A 21,505-nucleotide genomic window follows, 5' to 3' on the forward strand; every position below is an offset into this window, starting at 1 on the left:
ACCACACTACTATGATTCTCTGATGCAAGATTTAAAAACAGCTGTAAAATTTATACAGATATAATTGTTACCTATCATGAGTATCACTTGCTGTGTTCTCGTTTAGAGTAAAGAGCTCCTTAAGCTCTCCAAGAGAAAAGTGTCGTTCGACATCTTGCTCCTCATCCACTACACAGCTACTCAGTGCCTTCTTGTGAGTTTGACGCTGGAAAATCTTCTCCTCGATTGTCCCCGTCTGAAACATTACAAAACAGAATTTCAAGATGTATATTGTATACATCTCTCTGACATTAAATGTACCTATTGAAAACAGTTATTTTTGGGTTACTTTATTTCAATAATGTCTTTAAAGTTTTCAATTTTAAAGTCTTTCATAGATAAGATCTTAAGGAGATTTATAGTTCAATATCTGACAAACATTACCCAGATTTTGTTAGACTAACCACCTCAACAGGTTATCAGAACATCTCAGATCTAGTAGGTATTGTCAGGGGGCACAGAAAATTTGGGGCTTATTAAGGTAATGTCACTGATAATCATTGCTCAAAAGTTCTATTCAGAATATTATTAGCACTTCAGTGAAGTATCATGCATGGCTCTTCCACGTAAATAACATTTTATTCTTCAACCATTTCATTAACACAACCATTGTTTTAAATATGTCAACGGTATTTTATGTAGGATTAGATTACATAATTTTAATCTAGACAAGTGTGAGGTGTTGGTCTTTGGAAGGTCAATTGTAAGAGGAAGGTATACAGTAAATGGCAGGACCTTAGTGGTCATTAATGTAGTGAGGGAGCACCAAGGTGAATGTTCACAGCTCCCTGGAAGTAGCAACACAAGTAGATAAAGACAGCATATGCTGTTGATTATAAAAGTCAGGAAGGCATGTTGCAGTTCTAGTTGCCACATTACAAGAAGGCTGTGGAGACTTTAGAAAAGATACAGTAGAGGTTCCCTGGGATGCAGCCCATATTAAGGGGAGATTGGGTAAACTTGAATTGTTTTCTCTGGAGCATCAGAGACTGAGAGGCAATCTAACAGAAGTGTGTAAAATTATGAGAGGCATAGGGGGGAATAGTGGGAATCTTTCTCCCATGGTGGAAAAGCAAAATACCGGAGGAGGAAAGCCTAAGAGAGATGTGCAACATTTTTTGTTACAGAGAGTGGCAGGTGCATGGAATGTGCTGCCATGGGAGGTGATGGAAGTACAATCAACAGCAATGTTAAAGAGGTATTTATACAGGTACATAAACAAGCAGACAATGGATGGCTGTAGACCAGGTGTGGTTAGATAGGATTATACATTTGTCAACATGGTCTGCAAATACCTCATGGGCTGATGGGCTTGTTCTTGTACTGTGCTCTTTTGTGTTGTATGTAACACTGAGAAATCCCAATACATTTAAGCAATGTAATTAGAAAAAAAAACTGGATGCCAAATATAGAATAGCAAAGACTTGACAAAAATGAAACATGAATTTTCAGGAGTTTTTCAAGAGAGACAGATGAAAAGGCATGTTTTAATGATATTTTCTAGAAAGTAGCCCTGGAAGGAAGCCCATGAAGGTGTTTGATACTAGAGCCAAGGTTTTATATGTTTGAGTACTGAGTGAAAGTGCAATAACATGAAATGATTAAACCTAAGATAAAGCATTGGGGACCGAGAGGCTGTCCAAGTCATCAAACTTGGGGTAAATGAGGAATGGAGTTCAGAACGGATAAGGACAGCTATAATAAAGAGTACTGTTGACCATGAGATATAGGAGCAGAATTAGGTCATTTGGCTTATCGAGTCTGCTCCACCATTTCATTGTGGCTTATCTATTTTCTTTCTCAGTCCCAATCTCCTGCCTTCTCTCCGTATCCATTCACGCCCTGACTAATCAAGAATCTATCAAACTCTGCCTTAAATATATCCAATGACTTGGCCACCACAGCCACCCATGGCAATGAATTCCACAGATTTACCACTCTGGCTAAAGAAATTCCTCCTCACCCCCTTTCTAAATGGATGCCCCTCTATTCTGAGGCTGATTTATACTTGTGCATCCGGGCTATGCCATAGCCTATGCCGTAGGCCTGATCTATACTTTTGCGTAGCCCTACACCGTAGCGAGCATGCGTAGTTGTGTCTGCGTCGCTCTGCAATTCACCGCCAAAATGCTGGTTGGCCGTGGGGTTTCTATGCCACTGTGTTGAGTTTCTTCGTGAGAGACACGGATGAGGAAATGCATTTCAAATATTTTCGGATGTCGGCAGGTAGATTTGACGATTTGGTTCATCGTCTCCAACCATTTATTTCACATCAGTGTACAGACATGGCGGAGAAAAGCAACCGGAAATGCGTAGGAGGAAATGCGATGCTACCAAGCGGACCAATCACAGTTGTTGTGGTCTGCGACACGCGAGTTACTTTTTTGGGGAGGTGCACGTCACCCTACGGCGTGGGGTACGTAGTACCTACGGTGTACATTTGACGCAGAAGTATAAATTGGGTTTTACTCTGTACTCCGGTAATTTGTCATGACAACCCCAGAATATCACCATTCTAATTTAGTTACATACAAAAATTGTTCATTATTTCAGGCACTTTTTTGTTGGTTGAGTGTATAACACACTTTAAAGTTTAAAGTATTTTGTCTCTGTTACTCCAGCATCTACACAGTCTCTTGGCATTATGATTTCATAATGATAAAATCATTCTAAGATTCCAACCTACCTGGGACCTCCTCTTAAACAAAATGTTTTATCCCGAGCAACATGTGGTAAATCTGTGAACCTTCTCCAGAGCAATCGCATCCTAATGCTGATACTTTAAGCATATTATTACACAACACATACAACACACAGCACACATTTTAAAAGCAAGCAAATTCTCTTTACTACTCGGAATTAATTTTATAAAGCAAAAAGATGTTATGAAGAACTACACTCAAATACATCATAAACTGTTAAGACTTCTCTCCCCTGCTTTACCTGATGCTTGGCCTTTTTATTGCTTCCAATTTGACTCAAAGACTTCATTATCTGGACACATTAAGAGCGCCAGGATTGCAATATTGACAAATCATCAGCTCCTTACCGACAAAAGCCTGTAAATGTAGCAAGTCTTCTTCTGTCCATCTCGCCATATACGAGCCATCGCTTGCTCGTCATTAGCTGGATTCCAGTCTGGATCAAACATGACCAACCGGTTTGCACCAATTAAATTCAAGCCGCACCCACCAGCTTTGCTACTCAACATGAAGATAAATTCAGGGTTCTGAAAGAAAATAAATAAATAGTGAGACCCTGGTAAAATCCCACTCTATCTTGATAATTTTTATTAAGTATAAAATTTGAATTATAGATATTTTCTAAACAAATAAGAAGCATAAACTTAAGACATTGAAGACCTTCTCGAGGAGGAAAAGGGGAGTGAGGCTCCCCACCTCATTTTAACGAATTTTTACAGGAGCACATCAAGCGTGTCCTGATCAGCTGTATCTCTGCGTGGTACAGGAATTGTAAGGCATCTGACCACCAGTCCCTACAAAAGATTGCAAGGACTGCTGAGAAGATCATCAGGGTCTGTCTTTCACCTATTAGAGATAATTATCAGGATCGCTGCATACACTTAACATTGTCAATGGCCCCTCCCATCCGTTCAACAACCCCTTTGACCCTCTACCAACAGGCAGGAGGAACCGTAGCATTAGGACAAGAAAAGTTAGGACGAGAAACAGCTTCTTCTCCCAGACTGTAAGACTATTGAGCTCTCTGCCACCACCCAGGTATTATCACATATAAAACCCTAATGGTGCTATACTATATACTTTTTAAACTTGTATCGTATATGCACCTTATAATTTGTTAATTTATTTGAGGTAATATTAATTTATGTGTTGTGTGTGAGTTACATGTACACGTTGTGCAACTTGGTCTGGAGGAACGATGTCTTGTTTGGTGAAATAACTGTATACAGTTGAATAATAATAAATTTGAATTTGAAATTGATTAGTAGAAAGCAGTTGCATTTTGAATCTCAAGCTCTACGTTAGAGCTAGGATCTGAGTTAGATGCCCAGATCAGCAAATAAACTGTGTTGACAGTTCAGGTAAAAACAAAAGCATAGTAATAGCTGTAACCAAATATAATTACTTGCCTGATTTATAGACAATGTACATAGCACAGCTTATTCTTTTTGATATGGTATTAAATCCTCCATACAAGTGTAGAATGTGCAATTACTCAGGAACATCAATTAAAAGAGATGCCTGCTTATTATTTTTACTGAGATGACTTAGTTGAGATAGATATAGAAATCCACTTTCACAAAACTCTTGTGGTCCAAAAAAAATCCTTAAATTTCAGCTGTATCATTTTAAATACGACTTTTCAAGGAATCAATCATAAGCAATCACTCAGCAGGACTATCAAGAAATTAAAAGTAATAATTGTAATCATCACACAAATTTAATTTCCCATGAATCACTTTAATTCATTGAATTATCCATAGAACTATAATATATTTTGTAAGGGCCAATGCAAAATTTCTAATGATATAATTTAACATTCTCAGATCCCTAATAAATTACCCTACTTTACCTCTGTAACCTCCTCTCATCCCAAATCTCTCATACATCTTCATATATCTTTCATATTCTTCATTTCATTTACTGTGCCATTAGACCGTTTGGACCATTATCAAAAAGCTTGTTACACCTACTTCTCAGCTCACAGAGCTCTGAATTTCATACCAGATGGGGAAGAGAGCCTAGAGCTTAGGCACAGAATGAGAAGACAGGGCAGACAGGTGGCCCTCATTCTCCAGTTGGTGATTGAGCCGAGATGTACCAGACTGAGTTTCAGGGTATTCACATTGCTTTAAATTTCAAGCTATAGAGCACAATATATCTCTGTAGAGTAGCGGTCCCCAACCACCAGGCCGCAAAGCATGTGCTACTGGGCCACGAGGAAACAATATGAGTCAGCTGCACCTTTCCTCATTCCCTGTCACACACTGCTGGACTTGAACATAGGTTTGCCAACTGTCTCATATTTGCCGGGACATCCCGTAAATAGGGCTAAATTGGTTTGTCCCATACAGGACCGTCCTTGTCCCGTATTTCCCCCGCTAAGGTAGAGCGTTCCTATGAAACCTGTCGTGCCGAAATGGTGTAAAGCGAAGAAGCAATTACCATTAATTCATATGGGGAAAAATTTTGAGTGTCCCCAGACCCAAAAAATAACCTAACAAGTCATACCAAATAACACATAAAACTGAAAATAAATAACACTAACGTATAGTAAAAGCAGGAATGATATGATAAATACAGTCTATATAAAGTAGACATAATGTATGTACAGGATAATCGGGAAGATGAAGGCAAAACCGATTTGTTGGGGGAAAAAAATCGGCACATATGCACATGCATACATCATATGCACACATCACGCATGCGCACACAGGTGCCAGCGCAAGGCTTCATGGTCATGGTAGTCTTTCCTGGGGTAAAGTGTCCCGGGATTTGACTGCTACTTTTGTCCCTTACTTGGGAGTGAGAAAGTTGGGAACCCTAACTGTAAAAGACATGTTGAGGTGAGTTTAACCCTACTTGAACACCCCCCTCCAGTCGGCCAGTCCGCAAGAATATTGTCAATATTAAACCGGTCCGCGGTGCGAAAAAGGTTGGGGACCCCTGATGTAGGGGAATCAGGCCTTACTTCATCTTTTCTTAAACTGTTCTTAAAAGCATATGCTGTCACTTACCGCAGGGTTATTGAAACGTTCCACTATCTTGGCTCTCTTTTTTACAGTCATTGTACCATCCAGTCTAACATAAAGGTATCTGATAGATGGAAAGGAAGTTAAAAGTAATTGATCTTTTAATTATGAGCAAATATTTCATAGGAAATATGAAACATAGTAAATAATCCTCTCTGATCTAAAATCAGAAGATGCATAGAATCATATTACGCATGCACCTTCAGGCTCTCTCTGTATCACGCCACCAACGATATTTATTTCAACCCACAAACCATTTAACTAGAGTCTTTAGATTGTTGTCAAAACGAGCAGCTTTTTCTCTCCAGGGTGGCAATGACAAATACCAAAGGACAAGCATTTAAGGTGAGGGGGAAAGAGTTTAAAAGATTTATATGGTTGCAAGTTTCTTTTTAAACAGACAGTGGTAGGTAACTGCAATAGGCTGTGGTGGATGCAGGTACGATAGTGTATTTAAGATGTTTTTAAGCCAGACGTGATTATGCAGAGAATGAAAAAATATGCATATGTAGGCAAAAAGTTTAATTTGGCATCATATTTGGTGCAGACATTGTGCATCAAAGGGCCAGTTCCTGTGCTGTACTTTTCTATATTCTGTCAGTCATGCAGTTTCAGGTCAAATGCCACAAAGTCTTAACAACCATCACTGTTAACACTGGGGCAGAAGTAGCTTCATAACTAGTATCAATCAATTACAAAATCAAACAGCTTTTCTTTACTTCTCCACTCTTTCTTCATTTTAGCTATAAATTTCAAAATAATACACCCAACCTTCCTAAAAGGAAAGTTGTGGATTCTATGCTGAATTAGAACGCCGAACACAGTACAGGCCTTTCGGCCCACAATTTTTGTGCCGGCCTTTCGGCTTACTCTAAGATCAATCTAATTCTTCCCTCCTACACAGCCCTCCATTTTTCTACCATCCATGTCTCTAAGAGTTTTGTAAATTCCCCCAGTGTATCTGCCTCTACCACCATCCCTGGTGGCGCTTTCCTCACACTCACCATTCTCCATGTAAAAAAAACAACTTACCTTGAACATGTCCCTAAAATTGTCTCCAATCATCTTAAAATAATGTCCCCTTGTATTAACCATTTCCACCCTAAGAAAAGGTCTCTGGCCATCTACTCTGCCTGCATGTGATCCATCCATATCTATCAAAATGTTTTTTTTAATGCCACCATCATTTCTGCTTTTATCACCACCCCTCGCGCCTATCACACTCTGAATAAACACGCCCTGCAGATTTCCTTTGAACTCCCCCCCTCACCCTGAATGCATGTCTTCTGGTATTTGACCACCATTTATTGTCCTTTCCTTATTGCCCTTGAGAAGCTGATGGTGAGCCATTGCCTTGATCTGTTGGACGGTACCTCCATCGATCAACACACACAAAATGCTGGAGCAACTCAGCAGGCCAGGCAGCATCTATGGAAAACAGCATAGTCGACATTTTGGGCCGAGACCCTTCAGCAGGACTAGAGAAAAAAAGATGAGGAGTAGATTTAAATGGTGGGGCGAGGGGAGGGAGAAATACAAGGTAACAGGCGAAACCGGGAGGGGGAGGGATGAAGTAAAGAGCTGGGAAGTTGATTGATGTCAGAGGCAGATAGATGGCCATGGAGAATGGGGAAATCTAATCGTTGAGGACAGAAGGCCATGGAAGAAAGAAAAGGTGGAGGGGGGTGAGGAGCATCAGAGGGAGGCGAAAGAGGAAAAAGAGGATGGGGTATGTGAGGTGGGGTGGGGAGACATTACCAGAAGTTCAAGAAATCACATGTTCATGCCATCAGGTTGGAAGCTACCCAGATGGAATATAAGGTGCTGTTCCTCCAACCTGAGTGTGGCAAAAATCTCGACAGTGGAGGAGGCTATGGATGGACATGTTGGAATGGGAATGGAAAGTGGAATTAAAATGAGTGGCCACTGGGAGGTCCCACTTCTCCTGGCAGATGTAAATGCTCAGCGAAGCGGTCTCCCAACCTAGTTTGGGTCTCATTGATATACAGGAGGCCACGCCACCGGACACAGTAGATGACCCCAATAGACTCACAGGTGAGGTGTCGCCTCACCTGGAAGAACTGTTTGGGGTCCTGAATGGTAGTGAGGGAGGAGGTGTAGGGGAAGTGTAGTACCTGTTCTGCTTGCAAGGTTAAGTGCCAGGAGCTACATCAGTGAGGAGAGACGAAAGGACAAGGGAATCGCTTAGGGAGCAATCCCTGTGGAAAACAGAAAGTGGGGGGGGGGGGAGGGAGGCAAGATGTGCTCAGTGGTAGGATCCCGAGCAACACACACAGAACATGGGAGAACTCAGCAGACCACACAGCATCGATGAAAAAGAGTACAGTCAACGTTTCGGGCTGAAACCCTTCAGCAGTACTGGAAGAGAAAAGAAGCTGAGGAGTAGATTTAAAAGATGGGGGAGGAGACAGAATCACCAGGTGATAGGTGATACCTGGAGAGGGAGGGATGAAGTGAAGAGCTGGGAAATTGATTGGAGAAAGAGAGAAGGCCATGGAAGAAAGAAAAAGGGAGGAAGAGCACCAGAGAGAGGCGATGGGCAGGCAAGGAGAAAAGGTGAGGGAGTGGGAGGAGAAATGGTGAAGTAGGGGGGTGGGGGGCATTACCAGAAGTTTGAGAAATTCAATGTTCATGCCATTAGGTTGAAGGCTACCCAACCTCCAAACTTAGTTTGTTCCTCCAAACTAAGGGTGGCCTCATCACGACAGTGGAGGCGGCCACGGATGGACATATTGGAAGCGGAATTAAAATGGGTGGCCACTGGGAGATCCGGCTTGTTCTAGCGCATGGAGCATATATGCTCGGTGAAGTGGTCTCCCAATCTACGTCTGGTCTCACTGATACACAGGAGGCTACACTGGGGGCACTGAACACAGTAAATGACTCCAACAGTCTCACAGGTGAAGTATCACCTCACCTGGAAGGACTGTTTAGAGTCCTAAATGGTAGTGAGAGGGGAGAAGCAGGGCAGATGTAGCACTTGTTCTGCTTGCAAAGATAAGTGCCAGGAGGGAGGTCAGTGAGGAGGGATAAATGGACAAGGGAGTCGCATAGGGAGTGATCCCCGAGGAAAGCAGAAAGTGGGGTTGGGGGGGAGAGTAAAGATAGCCTTGGTGGTGGGATCCAGCAGGAAGGTGTGAAAGGCAACGAGGTAATGACCAGACTTTTTCAACATCTCTTCATTTCAACCAAAAGACATCACCAGTGACAGTACATCATACCCTCACTATCATGTTTATTCAAGAGGAGAGATAAAGCCACAAGTTAAAAAAAAATCTCACGTAAAGAGTGTCGCCTCTTCACTTCTGGTCATTGAGACTGTGAAGATTGAAGCCTGTGATAAGCATCCTAATCAGTGAGATAAAGAAATGTTGCCATCTGAGGCAATTTGCATCATTTCAGTAATTTTTACCCACTGTGTATTTTGCTCTTTGTATTAAGTCCGTATTTTAGATTCCAGCCACGTTGTTAAAGCAGCATTTAATCAGGCTTCAACCGATTGAACAACTGTTTCAAAAACAGGCGAACTTGATTGTAGAGGTAGGATTCAGGGAAATCCTAAACCAGGAAAGAAAGATGGCAGGGTGGAGAAATTTTAGGACTACAATTAAGAGATACAAAAGACTCTTGTGCTGCAGTAGGGGAAGATATGCATTCCCAGAAATGGGGCATATTGCAATTATTGCATCATTTGCACATGCAGCACCAAACAAGAGTTGAAAGAATTGTTTATAGGCCATCAGCAGGTAAAGAACAGGTTTTGTTTTTACAATCATCCAGAAGTTAATTTTGTCAGAAAATACAGTCACTCAACATGGTAACCACACCTCAATAGTGTTGTAATGAATGGTACCAAAAGCACATCATACCGATTAAAAAATCAGTGAAAGAGAGGAATCTAGTTCTGTCTATGAAGGTTCGCAGTCATCCAGGTCACTGTATATCAAGCAGTAGTAAATCAAGGCTAGGTTGTGTTGTCTGGAAGACATTTTGCCACTCATCCAAGAAGTTTCTTCAGTTCTGATCCACGGTGGGTCGTTTTCCGGCTTATAAACTCTGAGTTGTTTAAAGGTATAGCGATCACCTATGAGGGTTGTTAAGAGTTGTAGAGGTAATGAGAGGGTCCTTAGTCTTACCTTTGCATGAATGGAGATGTGAACTGTTGTGGAGACGCCGGGGTAAGGATGTTAGGACTGGATTGCAAGTAGCTGATAGTGTCAGACACCACCCCCTCTGCTCAGGGATGAGTTTTCCAGTTTGACCAAGATGGCTTTCAAACCTCCTCCCTATCCAACATGTGCATCAAAAACCAACAGACAGAGGTAGAGCAAAGCAGACAGGAAAACGTAGTCATCTCATAGATACTCAGAAACTCAGAAGGATTTTCAACAAACCCCAAATCCCTGTGTTTTTCAAACCTTCAAACAGACTCAGACAGAAACTTGTCCACCCCAAGGATCCCACACCCAAACATACACAGAGCAATATTATATATGCTATCCAATGCAATGAGAACTGCACAGATCTGTATATAGGTGAAAAACACAACCACTTCACATACAGATGGCCCAACATAGGAGGGCTAACACTTCAGGTCAGCTGTATATATACACTTAAAGGACAAGGGACACTCCTTTGATGATAACAATGTGCACATTTTGGACAGGGAGGACAGGTGGTTTGAAAGAGGGGTTAAAGAAGCCATCTTTGTCAAACTGGAAAATCCATCCCTGAATGGAGTACGACACCACTTAGCTACAATGCACTATAAACAACTCAGAGTTTATAAGCCGGAAAACTACCCACCATGGATCAGAGCTGAAGAAGCCTCTCAGATGAGTGGTGAAACGTCTTCTAGACAACAAGTCCAGTTGCCTTAATCTAGTTCTGCCATTCATAGGAAAAAAATATGAATGTACTTCAGATTTTTGAATTTAATATTATGGTAGATTGCTTGTAGTGGGAGTATCGACATTTTGGGCATTCATAACCATTGCACAGTCTGTATTTATTTAATTATTTGTCACCCATATAAACTTAGCGAGCTATAATATTATTTTGTATCTCAAATTACTGAATAATGAGTTGTGAATTCTGCAAAGGTGAAATTCCATTACTCAAATGGCTGTAGGCAGATTGCAAGCAACGTAGGAACCAGGATTCTACGGCAGGACACAGTTAAAGACATTTGGTGGCAGAAGCACATAAGGAGAATTGAAAACAAGGTTAAGAATTTTAAAGTTGTGGCATTGCTGGGCCAGGAGCTAACGCTGGTCAGCTAGGACCATTGGTGCAAAGGATATGATGAGAATTGGGATACAGGCAAAACTTTACATGAACATTTAGAAATCCATATGTTGATATATCAAAATTAACTTGTGATTTTGTGATGACATTACACAGAAAGGATGCGCAAACGCCCATCTGAAAACACTTTCATCTCAAGCCCCACGCTAACATTTTCAAATATAATCTACATTAACACTTTAATCTAGATTTCAGTATTACCATCGTTCAGTCAAGGTGCTGATCACTATATTAGTGCTGTTGATATTGACTGTACAGATCCCACAAGCACAGAAGGCTGATTCCCAATCTAGGATGCCATGAAGACACAATAAATCAATTGAACTTTATTTACAACCTCAGTAGTTACAGCTGATAATCAAATTCACGGGTTAACTTGTTCCAAAATACCTTGTATAATTTGTCACAGAATTTACACTAAAGATCGTCTTATTATATCTATCTGCTGTGGAGGGGCACACTAGTTCAAAATATCATGTGTTTATTTGTATTGCTTGGACTCACCTCCTATCTCTGCAGAGCTTCTCAAATAAATCAAGAGTTTGTGTGTAGTTTGATACTAGAACCACCTTATCAGAGCTGGTACTTCGAGTCATGGCTAAGATATAGTCAAGAATAAGCATTTTGCCTGGAGTAACATAGAAGTGGATTAAAAGAAAATTTTTAAAAATCATATCATACCACCTGTCATTTAAATACAAAACTAAGAGCACTTCTTAGGATTGCTGGTAAAAACTTCAATGAATTTTCTTGCAAACACTGATATATTCGAGGTGACTGCAAGCAGAGAACAAACAAGGTGGAATGTATAATGTTGATTATGACTGAAGACAGCTGAGGAAATTTCCTTCAAGGCTATGGCAGAATAGTAGTCTTAATTGCTCCTTTAGGTCAGATGTTAGTTCTGGATAAATTTGCCTTTCAATAATTTATGGCATTGGTTGTTGAAAGCCTTGATCAAATGTTCCAATTGGCCTTCTTCATAATTTAAAAAAATCTCTGTTGGTACATTATCACAAAGAAATTAGTATAAAGGAGAAGTGTTCCCTGGCTGAACTTCATTTATTTTGAGATACAGGGTGTAACAGGCCCTTTCGGCCCAACCCAGCAACCCTGGTATAATCACAGGACAAGTTACAGTGATGAATTAACCTACTAACTGGTAAGTCTTTGGAATGTGGGAGGAAAGCAGAGCACCAGGAGGAAACTCACACGATCATAGGGAGAATGTACAACTCCTTAGAGAATGTGTCGAAATTGAACTCCAAACTCCAATGCCCCCAAGCTGCAACGGCATAGCGCTAACTGCTAAACTACCATGGTCCCTTTATTAAGTAAAATATTCATCATTAGTTGTGCCACGTCATATGACATAAGTGATCATGGTCTCATAATCACGATTGTTCTTAGCAAATTTTTCTACAGAAGTTTGGTTCTTAGCAAATTTTTCTACAGAAGAAGTTTGCCATTGCCTTCTCCTGGGCAGTGTCTTTACAAGATGGGTGACCCCAGCCATTATCAATACTCTTCAGAGATTATCTGCCCGGCATCAGTGGTTGCTTAACCAGGACTTGTGATATGCACCAGCTGCTAATACAACCATCTACCAACTGTTCCCATGGCTTCACATGGCCCTGATCAGGGGAGGGTGGGGCTAAGCACCTTGCCCATGACCTGCAGGCTAGCGGAGGGAAGGAGCGCCTTACTCTTCCTTTGGTAGAGACACATCTCCACCCCACCACGCATAAAGTAAAAACACTACCCACCGAATTCACCCTCCTAAAGTTGATCCTGGTGACAAACTAGAGCAAAGAAAATTGATGGACTTTCAATATCTTTGCTCAAGTACAAGAAGAGTTTAGCGGAGTACAACCTGACAGTGAATTAGCAACAAACAACATGACAGCAACTACCGGGGTTGTGGGGGGGCTAACAGAACGTGAAAGGCAACTATTGAGCATTGGTTTGCATGCTGCTGCCCAATACAAACACCAAATCACACAAGTATACAGAGAGCTTCTATGTAGCTGTAGATGGCTCAATCTAGTGACATTTCTAGATGATAAAGCATTAGCCAGCCATTCTAATGGGACATCTGTAGAACCCAATTGAACAAACACAGTTTACATCAAGATTAATAGAAAACATTAGAAGAGGAAAATCTAATTTTGATTCAGAAATTTGGACTTTAAGTTTTACCAGACAACTGAGGCTCCACGGATTTTGTACTGTATCCTGGCGGAAAGAGATCAAGTGCTCCTTGAAATCCTCCTTCACCTTCAACACATTTCTCATAGATCAACCCTGGGTCTAGACAGACAAACAGAAAAGGAAGACTTCCTTATAAAATTAAACTACATATTTAAATTCGTCTTGACCTTCTGCTACAAAATAAAAATCAGACTGGCAAATCTTTTATGACTCATTTAAAATTCTTTTACTTTAAAAAAAAACTTTGGTTCTTTAATAAAAGCTAGGTTGAGGCTTCCCACTAATATAGAACTAATACACTGAAATATAAAATTGCTATTTTATGAAACATTAAGAAAGACAGCTCATTATTTTACCACTTACGGTTACAAAGTTTCTTTAGCGAGGTAATTGAAGACAGGGAGGAAATGCTTATCTTCCCGTTGTGAGCTTGCTGCACTTCCAATGCTGGTTTGGCTTGCTTTAAGAACAGCTTGTACAACTCTAACTGCAGAGGAGTGAGTCTGAAGGAAAGAAATGACTAATGTAATTTGACTGAAATGGAGAACATGGTGCAGAACGAAATACATATCAATCTTAATTTGATTTACCCTTATATTGTGGGTAGGGGTTGGGTATAGAAAAGGAAAAAGTGACTGTGATAGAGATATTTTTCTGTATAAAAGTCATGCACAAGTTTATTCAGCTGGACAAGTGAAATTCAATTAAACTGTCCCGGTTATAATAATAGACGTCTGAAAATGCTCTTGATTGCTGCAAAGCAAAACCAATAGGACTTAAGAGTGATAAGTTCAATCATTATTAACATTAGAAGATGCTTCTATTTTGGCCTGCACAAGTCATACTGGTAGAGCTTAAAGTTCCAAATTAACTTGAACCTCCAACAAAAATGTTTCTTGAATAGAAACTACTAAACAGATTTCAGAGAAATTGTACTCGAATGGTGTACAATGTTATATTTTATTAATGCCAGCTGTTGTGCTCACATTCAGATTGTCTTTTACCAGTGAAGGATAAAGATTATACTATAAAACAAGACCTGATGTTGTTCAACTTTCCACTTTCTCAAGAACAACAAGGATGGGCAATCAATGCTAGTCCTGCCATATCACATAAACTTAAAAAAAAAAGGCAAATTTGAGGAACCTGTCTACATTATTTAATCACTTATACCTAAATGGAGAGCACAAACTAAAAATATTTGCAGATTACACAAAGATTCATTTCCTGGTTGACAGAAAGAGAAAGCGTTAGACTGTAGAAAGAAATAGATTGTCCAGTCAGTTAACGAGAGAAATGGCAGCTAGAGTTAAAATCCAAATAAAATGTATAAGGTGATGCCCTTGAGGTGGTGTAAAAAGTAAATAAAAAAGAGAGGTTACAGAATGCTGCTGAAGAGGGACCATAGAAAGTACATCTACAAATTCTTAAATGTAGAACAAATCAATACAATTTATAAGAAGTCTTCTTTTATCAGCTGAAGCATAGGATGAGGGCCGTCTACAACACGGGTTAATATGGTTAGTGAGCCTGCGTTTATTGCCTATTTTTAATATCCCTTGAACTGAGTGGCTTCATAATGCATTTGCATTCACATACAGGCCAGCCCAGAAGACATATTTCCTCTCCAGAACAATATTAGTGAGTGAGATGTTTAAAACAATTTGCTTTATGGTCATCACTACTGTTCTTCCAGCTGCTGTAGTGGGATTTGAACTTAGGTCTCTGGATCTTTAATCTAGTAATTTAAATGCTGTACCATCATTGTGCCTCTTGTTTGAGAAACGTATACATTTCTGCTCAGAACATTACAGGGAAGTACGGTATGATTGCACTCTGGAATGATGAAGCTAGGGAATAAAACAAAACTGCATAAAATAGAATTGTTTCCTTTGGAATTGAGGCAGAGACCTAATTGAGGTGTATAGCCTAACTCTGTCATGATGAAATGGTGGAGCAGACTTGATGGGCCAAATGGCCTAATTCTGCTCCTATATCTTGTGGTATAAAAATAAGGGGCCTAGGTAGGGATCACGTATGAGAGGACTTAAGACCATAAGACATAGGAACAGAATTAGGTCATTTGGCCCATCGAATCTGCTGTCATTTCATCATAGCTGATTCATTTTTCCTTTCAGCCCCAAATCTCTTGCCCTGCCCCAATATCTCTCCATGCCCTGACCAATCAAGAATCTATCAACCTCTGCCTCAAACATACATACAGACGTGGCCTCCACAGCTGCCTGTGGTAACGAATTCCACAGATTCACTACTCTTTGGCTAAAGAAATTTCTCCTCATCTCCATTCTAAAAGGACGCCCCTCTGTTCTGAGTTGTGACCTCTGGTCTTAGACTCTTCCACCATAGGAAACATCCTCTCCACATCCACGCTATCAAGGATTATCACCATTCAACAGGCTTCAATGAGGTCACCCCCCCATTCTTCTGAATTCCAGTGAATTCAGGCTCAGATCATAAAATGCTCTTCATATGACAAGCTGTTCAAACCTGGAATCATTCTCGTGAACCTCCTTTGAACCCTCTCCATTTGCAGCACATCCTTTCTAAGGCAAGGGGCCCAAAACTGCTCATAGTACTCAAAGTGAGGCCTCACCAGTTCTTTATAAAGTCTCAACATTACATCCTTGTTTTTATATTCTAGTCCTCATAGATGTAAAATAATTGGCAGAGGGATGAAATGGAAGATGAAGGAACGTGTTTTCATCCAGGGAACAGTCTTGAAATTGGTTATTGGAAGACTCTTACAGGCAGAAATCCTCATCAAACTTAGACATTTAGTTGAAGAACTACAATCTAATCAGGCTGTGAATTGCAATGGAAAGCAAGGTAAAGTCGGTTATCTTTTTCAACCAATACGTATAGACACAATGGGCCAAATAGCCTCCTTTCTTGTTGTAACTTTTCTGTAATTCCTTGAATGTGTCATTTTCTTTATCAAAAATGAGAATTCAGGAATTGAAGACAGAGAAGACTAAAACCCATTTGTATTCCTGTGGCTTAAGAAGCAATTTATTCTTCCATCTGCTAATTATTAACTTTTTTAGATTATGAAGACACGCAGTCCTCTTTTATTGTCATTTAGTAATGCATGCATTAAGGAATGATACAATATTCCTCCGGTGTGATATCACAGAAACACAGGACAGACCAAGACTGAAAAACTGACAAAAACCACATCTTGTTGACCAAATAATGGATCTGGATCAGATAAAACAAAACAGAAAACACTTTTACCTGCAACAGACAATCTGTTCAATCTTCACTGGCAAGTATTTGGAGAGAATATCTGAGGTTCTTCGAATCAAACACCTAAAATGAAGATCAAGTCAAATGAAGCATCACACTGTATATTATGAAATTGTGAGTGAAAAACATGAAAAGCAAATTTAATTTATAAGTAAATGAATCCTCAAAATCAGTATTTCATCATGATCCTTATTTCTGCTCCTATAACCAGGTTATGCTTACAGTACTCAATATCAGAGGCCATTCATTTTAACCAACTAAAAATGATTATACCATGAAAGTTAAAACAGTAAGAGAAAGAAAACTTAAAAGTATAAAGTCATGGAATAGCATACTTTCACCCATAAACTGAAACGCAACTGAAAACCCTTTTTCTTATATTTTTATTGACATTGTTCATGGGAGCCGCCATGGACCTAATCTCATTGGTCCCTTTATCTTATATCTATGCAATGTATTCTCTATTATACACACCCATCAACACCCCCTAGATTCTTTCTTGCTACAGCGATCCCCAGGTACCGGGCCACAAAGCATGCGCTACCGGGCCGTGAGGAAACGATACGAGTCAGCTGCACCTTTCCTCATTCCCTGTCACGCACTGTTGAACTTGAACATAGGACTGCCAACTGTCCCATATTTGCCGGGACTTCCCGTATATTGGGCTAAATTGGATTGTCCTGTATTTCCCCCGCTAAGGTACAGCGTTCCTATGAAACCCTTCGTGCTGAAATGGCGTGAAGCAAAGAAGCAATTACCATTAATTTATATGGGAAAAATTTCTGAGCGTTCCCAGACCCAAAAAATAACCTAACGAATCATACCAAATAACACATAAAACCGAAAATAAATATCTCTAACATATAGTAAAAGCAGGAATGATATGATGATATGATAAATACACAGCCTATATAAAGTAGAAATATTGTATGTACAGTGTAGTTGGGAAGATGAAGGCAAAACGGATTTGTGGGGAAAAAAAATCGACACGAGGCTTCATGGTCATGGTAGTCTTTCCTGGGGTAAAATGTCCCGGGATTTGACTGCTACTTTTGTCCCTTATTTGGGAGTGAGAAAGTTGGCAACCCTAACTGTAAAAGGCATGTTGAGGTGAGCTTAGCCCTACTTGAACACCCCCCCCCCGGTCGGCCGGTCTGCAAGAATATTGTCAATATTAAACCGGTCCGCAGTGCAAAAAAGGTTGGGGACCCCTGCTACACTTAGAGATTATCCACAATAGCCTGCAAATATATTTTTGGGATGTGGAAGGAAACTGAGGCACACAGAGGCAACCCAGGTAGTTACTGAAAAAAATCTGATTTTGTTCATTTACAGTCAAACAAAAGAACGCAACAGCAGGTACAGCATAAATTGCTCCATCAAAAACTATTAGGAACTAATACAGTTTTATAATACTGTAGTAGTATTGGTAGTGTTCTAATTGTTCTGTATTTATTTAAATATATAATTTGTTACTCAGTTATAGTTAGTTTGTCTTTTTGAACTTTTTTTTAACTAATTCCATGAAACTTTGGCTAATTGTGGCAGCCACTTAATTGAGCCAAAATATACTGGTTCCCATGTGTCCCAATTAACCAGAATCCACTACATATACTTTTATTATGAATTTAGTTTGAATTTAACATAAAACAGACTAGCAGGGAGAATGGTATGGTCAGCATGGATAATTTGGGCTGAAGGGGCCATTTCTGAGCAGTATTACTCAATCAGTATAAATACTAGTTGCTTTACCTATTCACAACGCTGATCAATTCTTTCAACTTCTCCTCACCACACAATCTTTCATTTTCATTCGCATCTGCATCACGACCCTTCAAGATGGGCAATTCAAACCGCTTTTTAAATTCTTGTACAGTCCCTTGAAGATTTGAACAAGTATTAATCTTTATGCAAACTACGATGCAAAAGCCACATGCTGAATATTAAGTACTAGATTATCCTTGCAACTTTTAAGTCTCATCACGTTAAGGACAAGGGAACAAATCTTACAAACAGTACGATAACCAATTTCCAGCTTCTAGTTATACGAAGAATTCTACACAAATACTAAACTGCACAAGTCCAATTTTGATTAAACAGGCCTGTGCAAATTATAATTTAAAAAAAAAACTTACCCAGTATTCCTGCATTAACAAAATGGACAAGGCTGAAATATTCTAGCAAGTCATTCTGGATTGGTGTTCCTGAGATCAACACACGACGCTTGGCATTCAGATTGTTCAATGCCTGATATGTCTGATTGTCTGAATTCTTTAGCCTATGACCCTGTGATGGAAATGAAGAACAGCGGAGTATATTAGAAAAGACCTCACTTCATAAAATGATATCTTTGATTTTGGAAACTTACAGAAATATTAAAATTAAAACTTAATTCAAATCAGAGATGAAAAATTTCTTTCAACTGGTACACTGTATACATTCTAAAGAAGCTGTTAAATGAATTTTACAAAGGACAGAGATAATCCTTAGAGCAGATATAGACAATTAAAGAAATATATCCCTTGTAGGCCCTTAAAACTTTTGTTTAAAATTTTAAAGAATACATTATCCTGTTGCATTACATATACATGCATCACACCTTAATACTCTCAGAAATTATTCACAGCTAGTAATTCACAAGATTTAAATGAAACATACACTACAAAAACATGCCATAAGTGACCATCAGTGGTCAAAGAATGTGGAATTCAAATCAAGCAATGTGGACCATAACTCTGAAATCTTGAAAGAAACAATATAATGGGGAAAAACAACAAGCATTAAATAAACTCATTCAACATGGATTGGTTTATAAGCATCAAATAGCTTTACTCAATCTACAACGTTTGTATAATTATCTTGTAATCCTGTTTAACAAGGATATCTGGAATGGGAAATATATGCTGAGAGTGTTAATTAAAACAAACTATGAAGCAGATGCAAGCTGGTCACAGAGAATAGTTAAAGTTCAAAAAAAAAGTTTAAAGTAACATTTGTCATCAGAGTACATACATGTAAGCTCAGTGTTGTATGTGATTCTTTTTCTGTAGGCATACTTAGCAAATCAGTAACTGTAAACAGGATCAATGGACAACAAACTGGCAAATGCAGATAAAAATAAATGGCAAATAAATAATGAGCATAAAATATCAATATAACAGTCCATAAATGTGAGTAGTTATCACCTTTTATTCAAGAGCCTGATGGTTGATGGGTAGAAACTGTTATTGAACCTTGTGGTGTGAATCCTGAGGCACTTGTATCTTCTACCTGATGGCAGCAGCGAGTAAGGAGCATGGCCTGGATGGTGAGGATCTTTGATGATGGATGCTGCTTTTCTAGGGCAGCATTTCATGTACGTGCACTCAATGGTTGGCAGGGTTTTACCCGTGACGTACTCTGCCAAGTCCACTACCTTTTGTAGTGTTTTCCACGCAAAGGCATTGGTATTCCCATACCAGGCCATAGTGCAGCCAGTCAGCTCACTTTCTACCACACATCTATACGAGTTTGCCAAGGTTTTCTTATGACAGGCTGAATCTTTGCAGACTTTTGAGGAAGTAGAGGCACTGTCGTGCTTTCTCTGCAATTATATTTAGATGATGTGTCCAGGACAGGTCCTCTGAGATAGTGACACCCAGGAATTTCAAGTTACTGACCCTCCCCACCTCTGATTGTCCAATGACTACTGGCTCGTGGACCTCTGGTTTCCCCCTCCTGAAGTCTACAATCAGTTCCTTGGTCTTATTGACACTGAGTGAGAGGTTGTTATTACATCACTCTGCCAAATTTTCAATCTCCCTCCTGTATGCTGATTCATCACCACCTTTGATACAGCCCACAATAGTGGTGTCATCAGCAAACTTGTATATGGTGTTGAATATTGTTGAAGTGCATAGACACGTCACTAAGTAACAAGACAGTTTACCTCATCACAGATGACTAAACCAACAGGACCTCTGCAAAGCACATCAGCATGTAATCGGAACGTCTCATAAGAAATTATTAGGATTGGAGTTTGAATCCGCAACCCTTGTTGGCTCATAAACGTGGCTGTATAGGGTGGAAGAAGGTGAAAAAATAAATCTCAGAACAAGTTCCAATATAAAGCAGCAATATATATATGTCATGACCAATAATATAATGTTCCACTGAAGTTCAGCTGAGATTACTTGCCAATTTCTCAGAGTTGATGCCTACATATAAAAAAGTCTGCTCAAGGCAAGGCTCTGAACAGACCAAGCACATTATACTTGTAATAAAGGAGGGATTTCATAGGAGAACTTAACATCCAAACCTGTTATCTTACAGTTTTTTCAAGGCTGCAATTAAGTCAGTAGGCACCAAATAGAAATCCAGTTTAACCAGTCAACTTCAACTTTAGCCAAAAAATCCACTCCAATGTTACAAGGTAGAATTTTCATCATCTGAATTTTTTGTCAATTTGACATCAATTTTCCAAAATATATTTTCTCACTGCAGCTTTGCAAAAAAACATTGATCGGCTTGCTGAAGCTTAATGCTTCAACTGAAAAAAAAGAGTAGCTAATTTAAATAATAACTGAGATTATATGTTCAAACAATGGGGTGGTGTTTATAAATATAAACCTTATATACGCAACAAACCAAGCAAATGAAAATCTTACAAAGCAGTTTTAATTTACAAGCCTCCAACCTGATGGCATGAACATTGACTTCTCCAGCCTCCAACCTGATGGCATGAACATTGACTTCTCTAACTTCCGCTAATGCCCCACCTCCTCCTCCCCCTCGTACCCCATCCGTTATTTATTTTTATACACACATTCTTTCTCTCACTCTCCTTTTTCTCCCTGTCCCTCTGACTGTAGCCCTTGCCCATCCTCTGGGTTCCTTCCCCCTCCCCCATCTTTCTCCCTGGGCCTCCTGTCCCATGATCCTCTTATA

The 21,505-nt window shown here is 39.7% G+C and overlaps 1 protein-coding gene across 1 annotated transcript in view; it reads right to left on the reverse strand.

Moving 5' to 3' along the window:
* Positions 1-21,505, reverse strand: part of rad54l (RAD54 like) — a 39,788-nt gene that overhangs the window by 3,182 nt on the left and 15,101 nt on the right. Inside the window, exons 9-18 of the mRNA XM_063064540.1 lie at positions 20,508-20,632; positions 18,715-18,865; positions 18,332-18,458; positions 16,568-16,642; positions 13,676-13,815; positions 13,301-13,411; positions 11,606-11,729; positions 5,759-5,837; positions 3,089-3,268; positions 72-235 (exon numbers count right to left, since the gene is read on the reverse strand). Coding sequence (XP_062920610.1) covers positions 72-235; positions 3,089-3,268; positions 5,759-5,837; positions 11,606-11,729; positions 13,301-13,411; positions 13,676-13,815; positions 16,568-16,642; positions 18,332-18,458; positions 18,715-18,865; positions 20,508-20,632 — 1,276 coding nt within the window. The remainder of the gene's footprint in view (positions 1-71; positions 236-3,088; positions 3,269-5,758; positions 5,838-11,605; positions 11,730-13,300; positions 13,412-13,675; positions 13,816-16,567; positions 16,643-18,331; positions 18,459-18,714; positions 18,866-20,507; positions 20,633-21,505) is intronic.

The sequence above is a fragment of the Mobula hypostoma genome, chromosome 12, assembly GCF_963921235.1.
Source record: "Mobula hypostoma chromosome 12, sMobHyp1.1, whole genome shotgun sequence".
NCBI lineage: Eukaryota > Metazoa > Chordata > Chondrichthyes > Myliobatiformes > Myliobatidae > Mobula > Mobula hypostoma.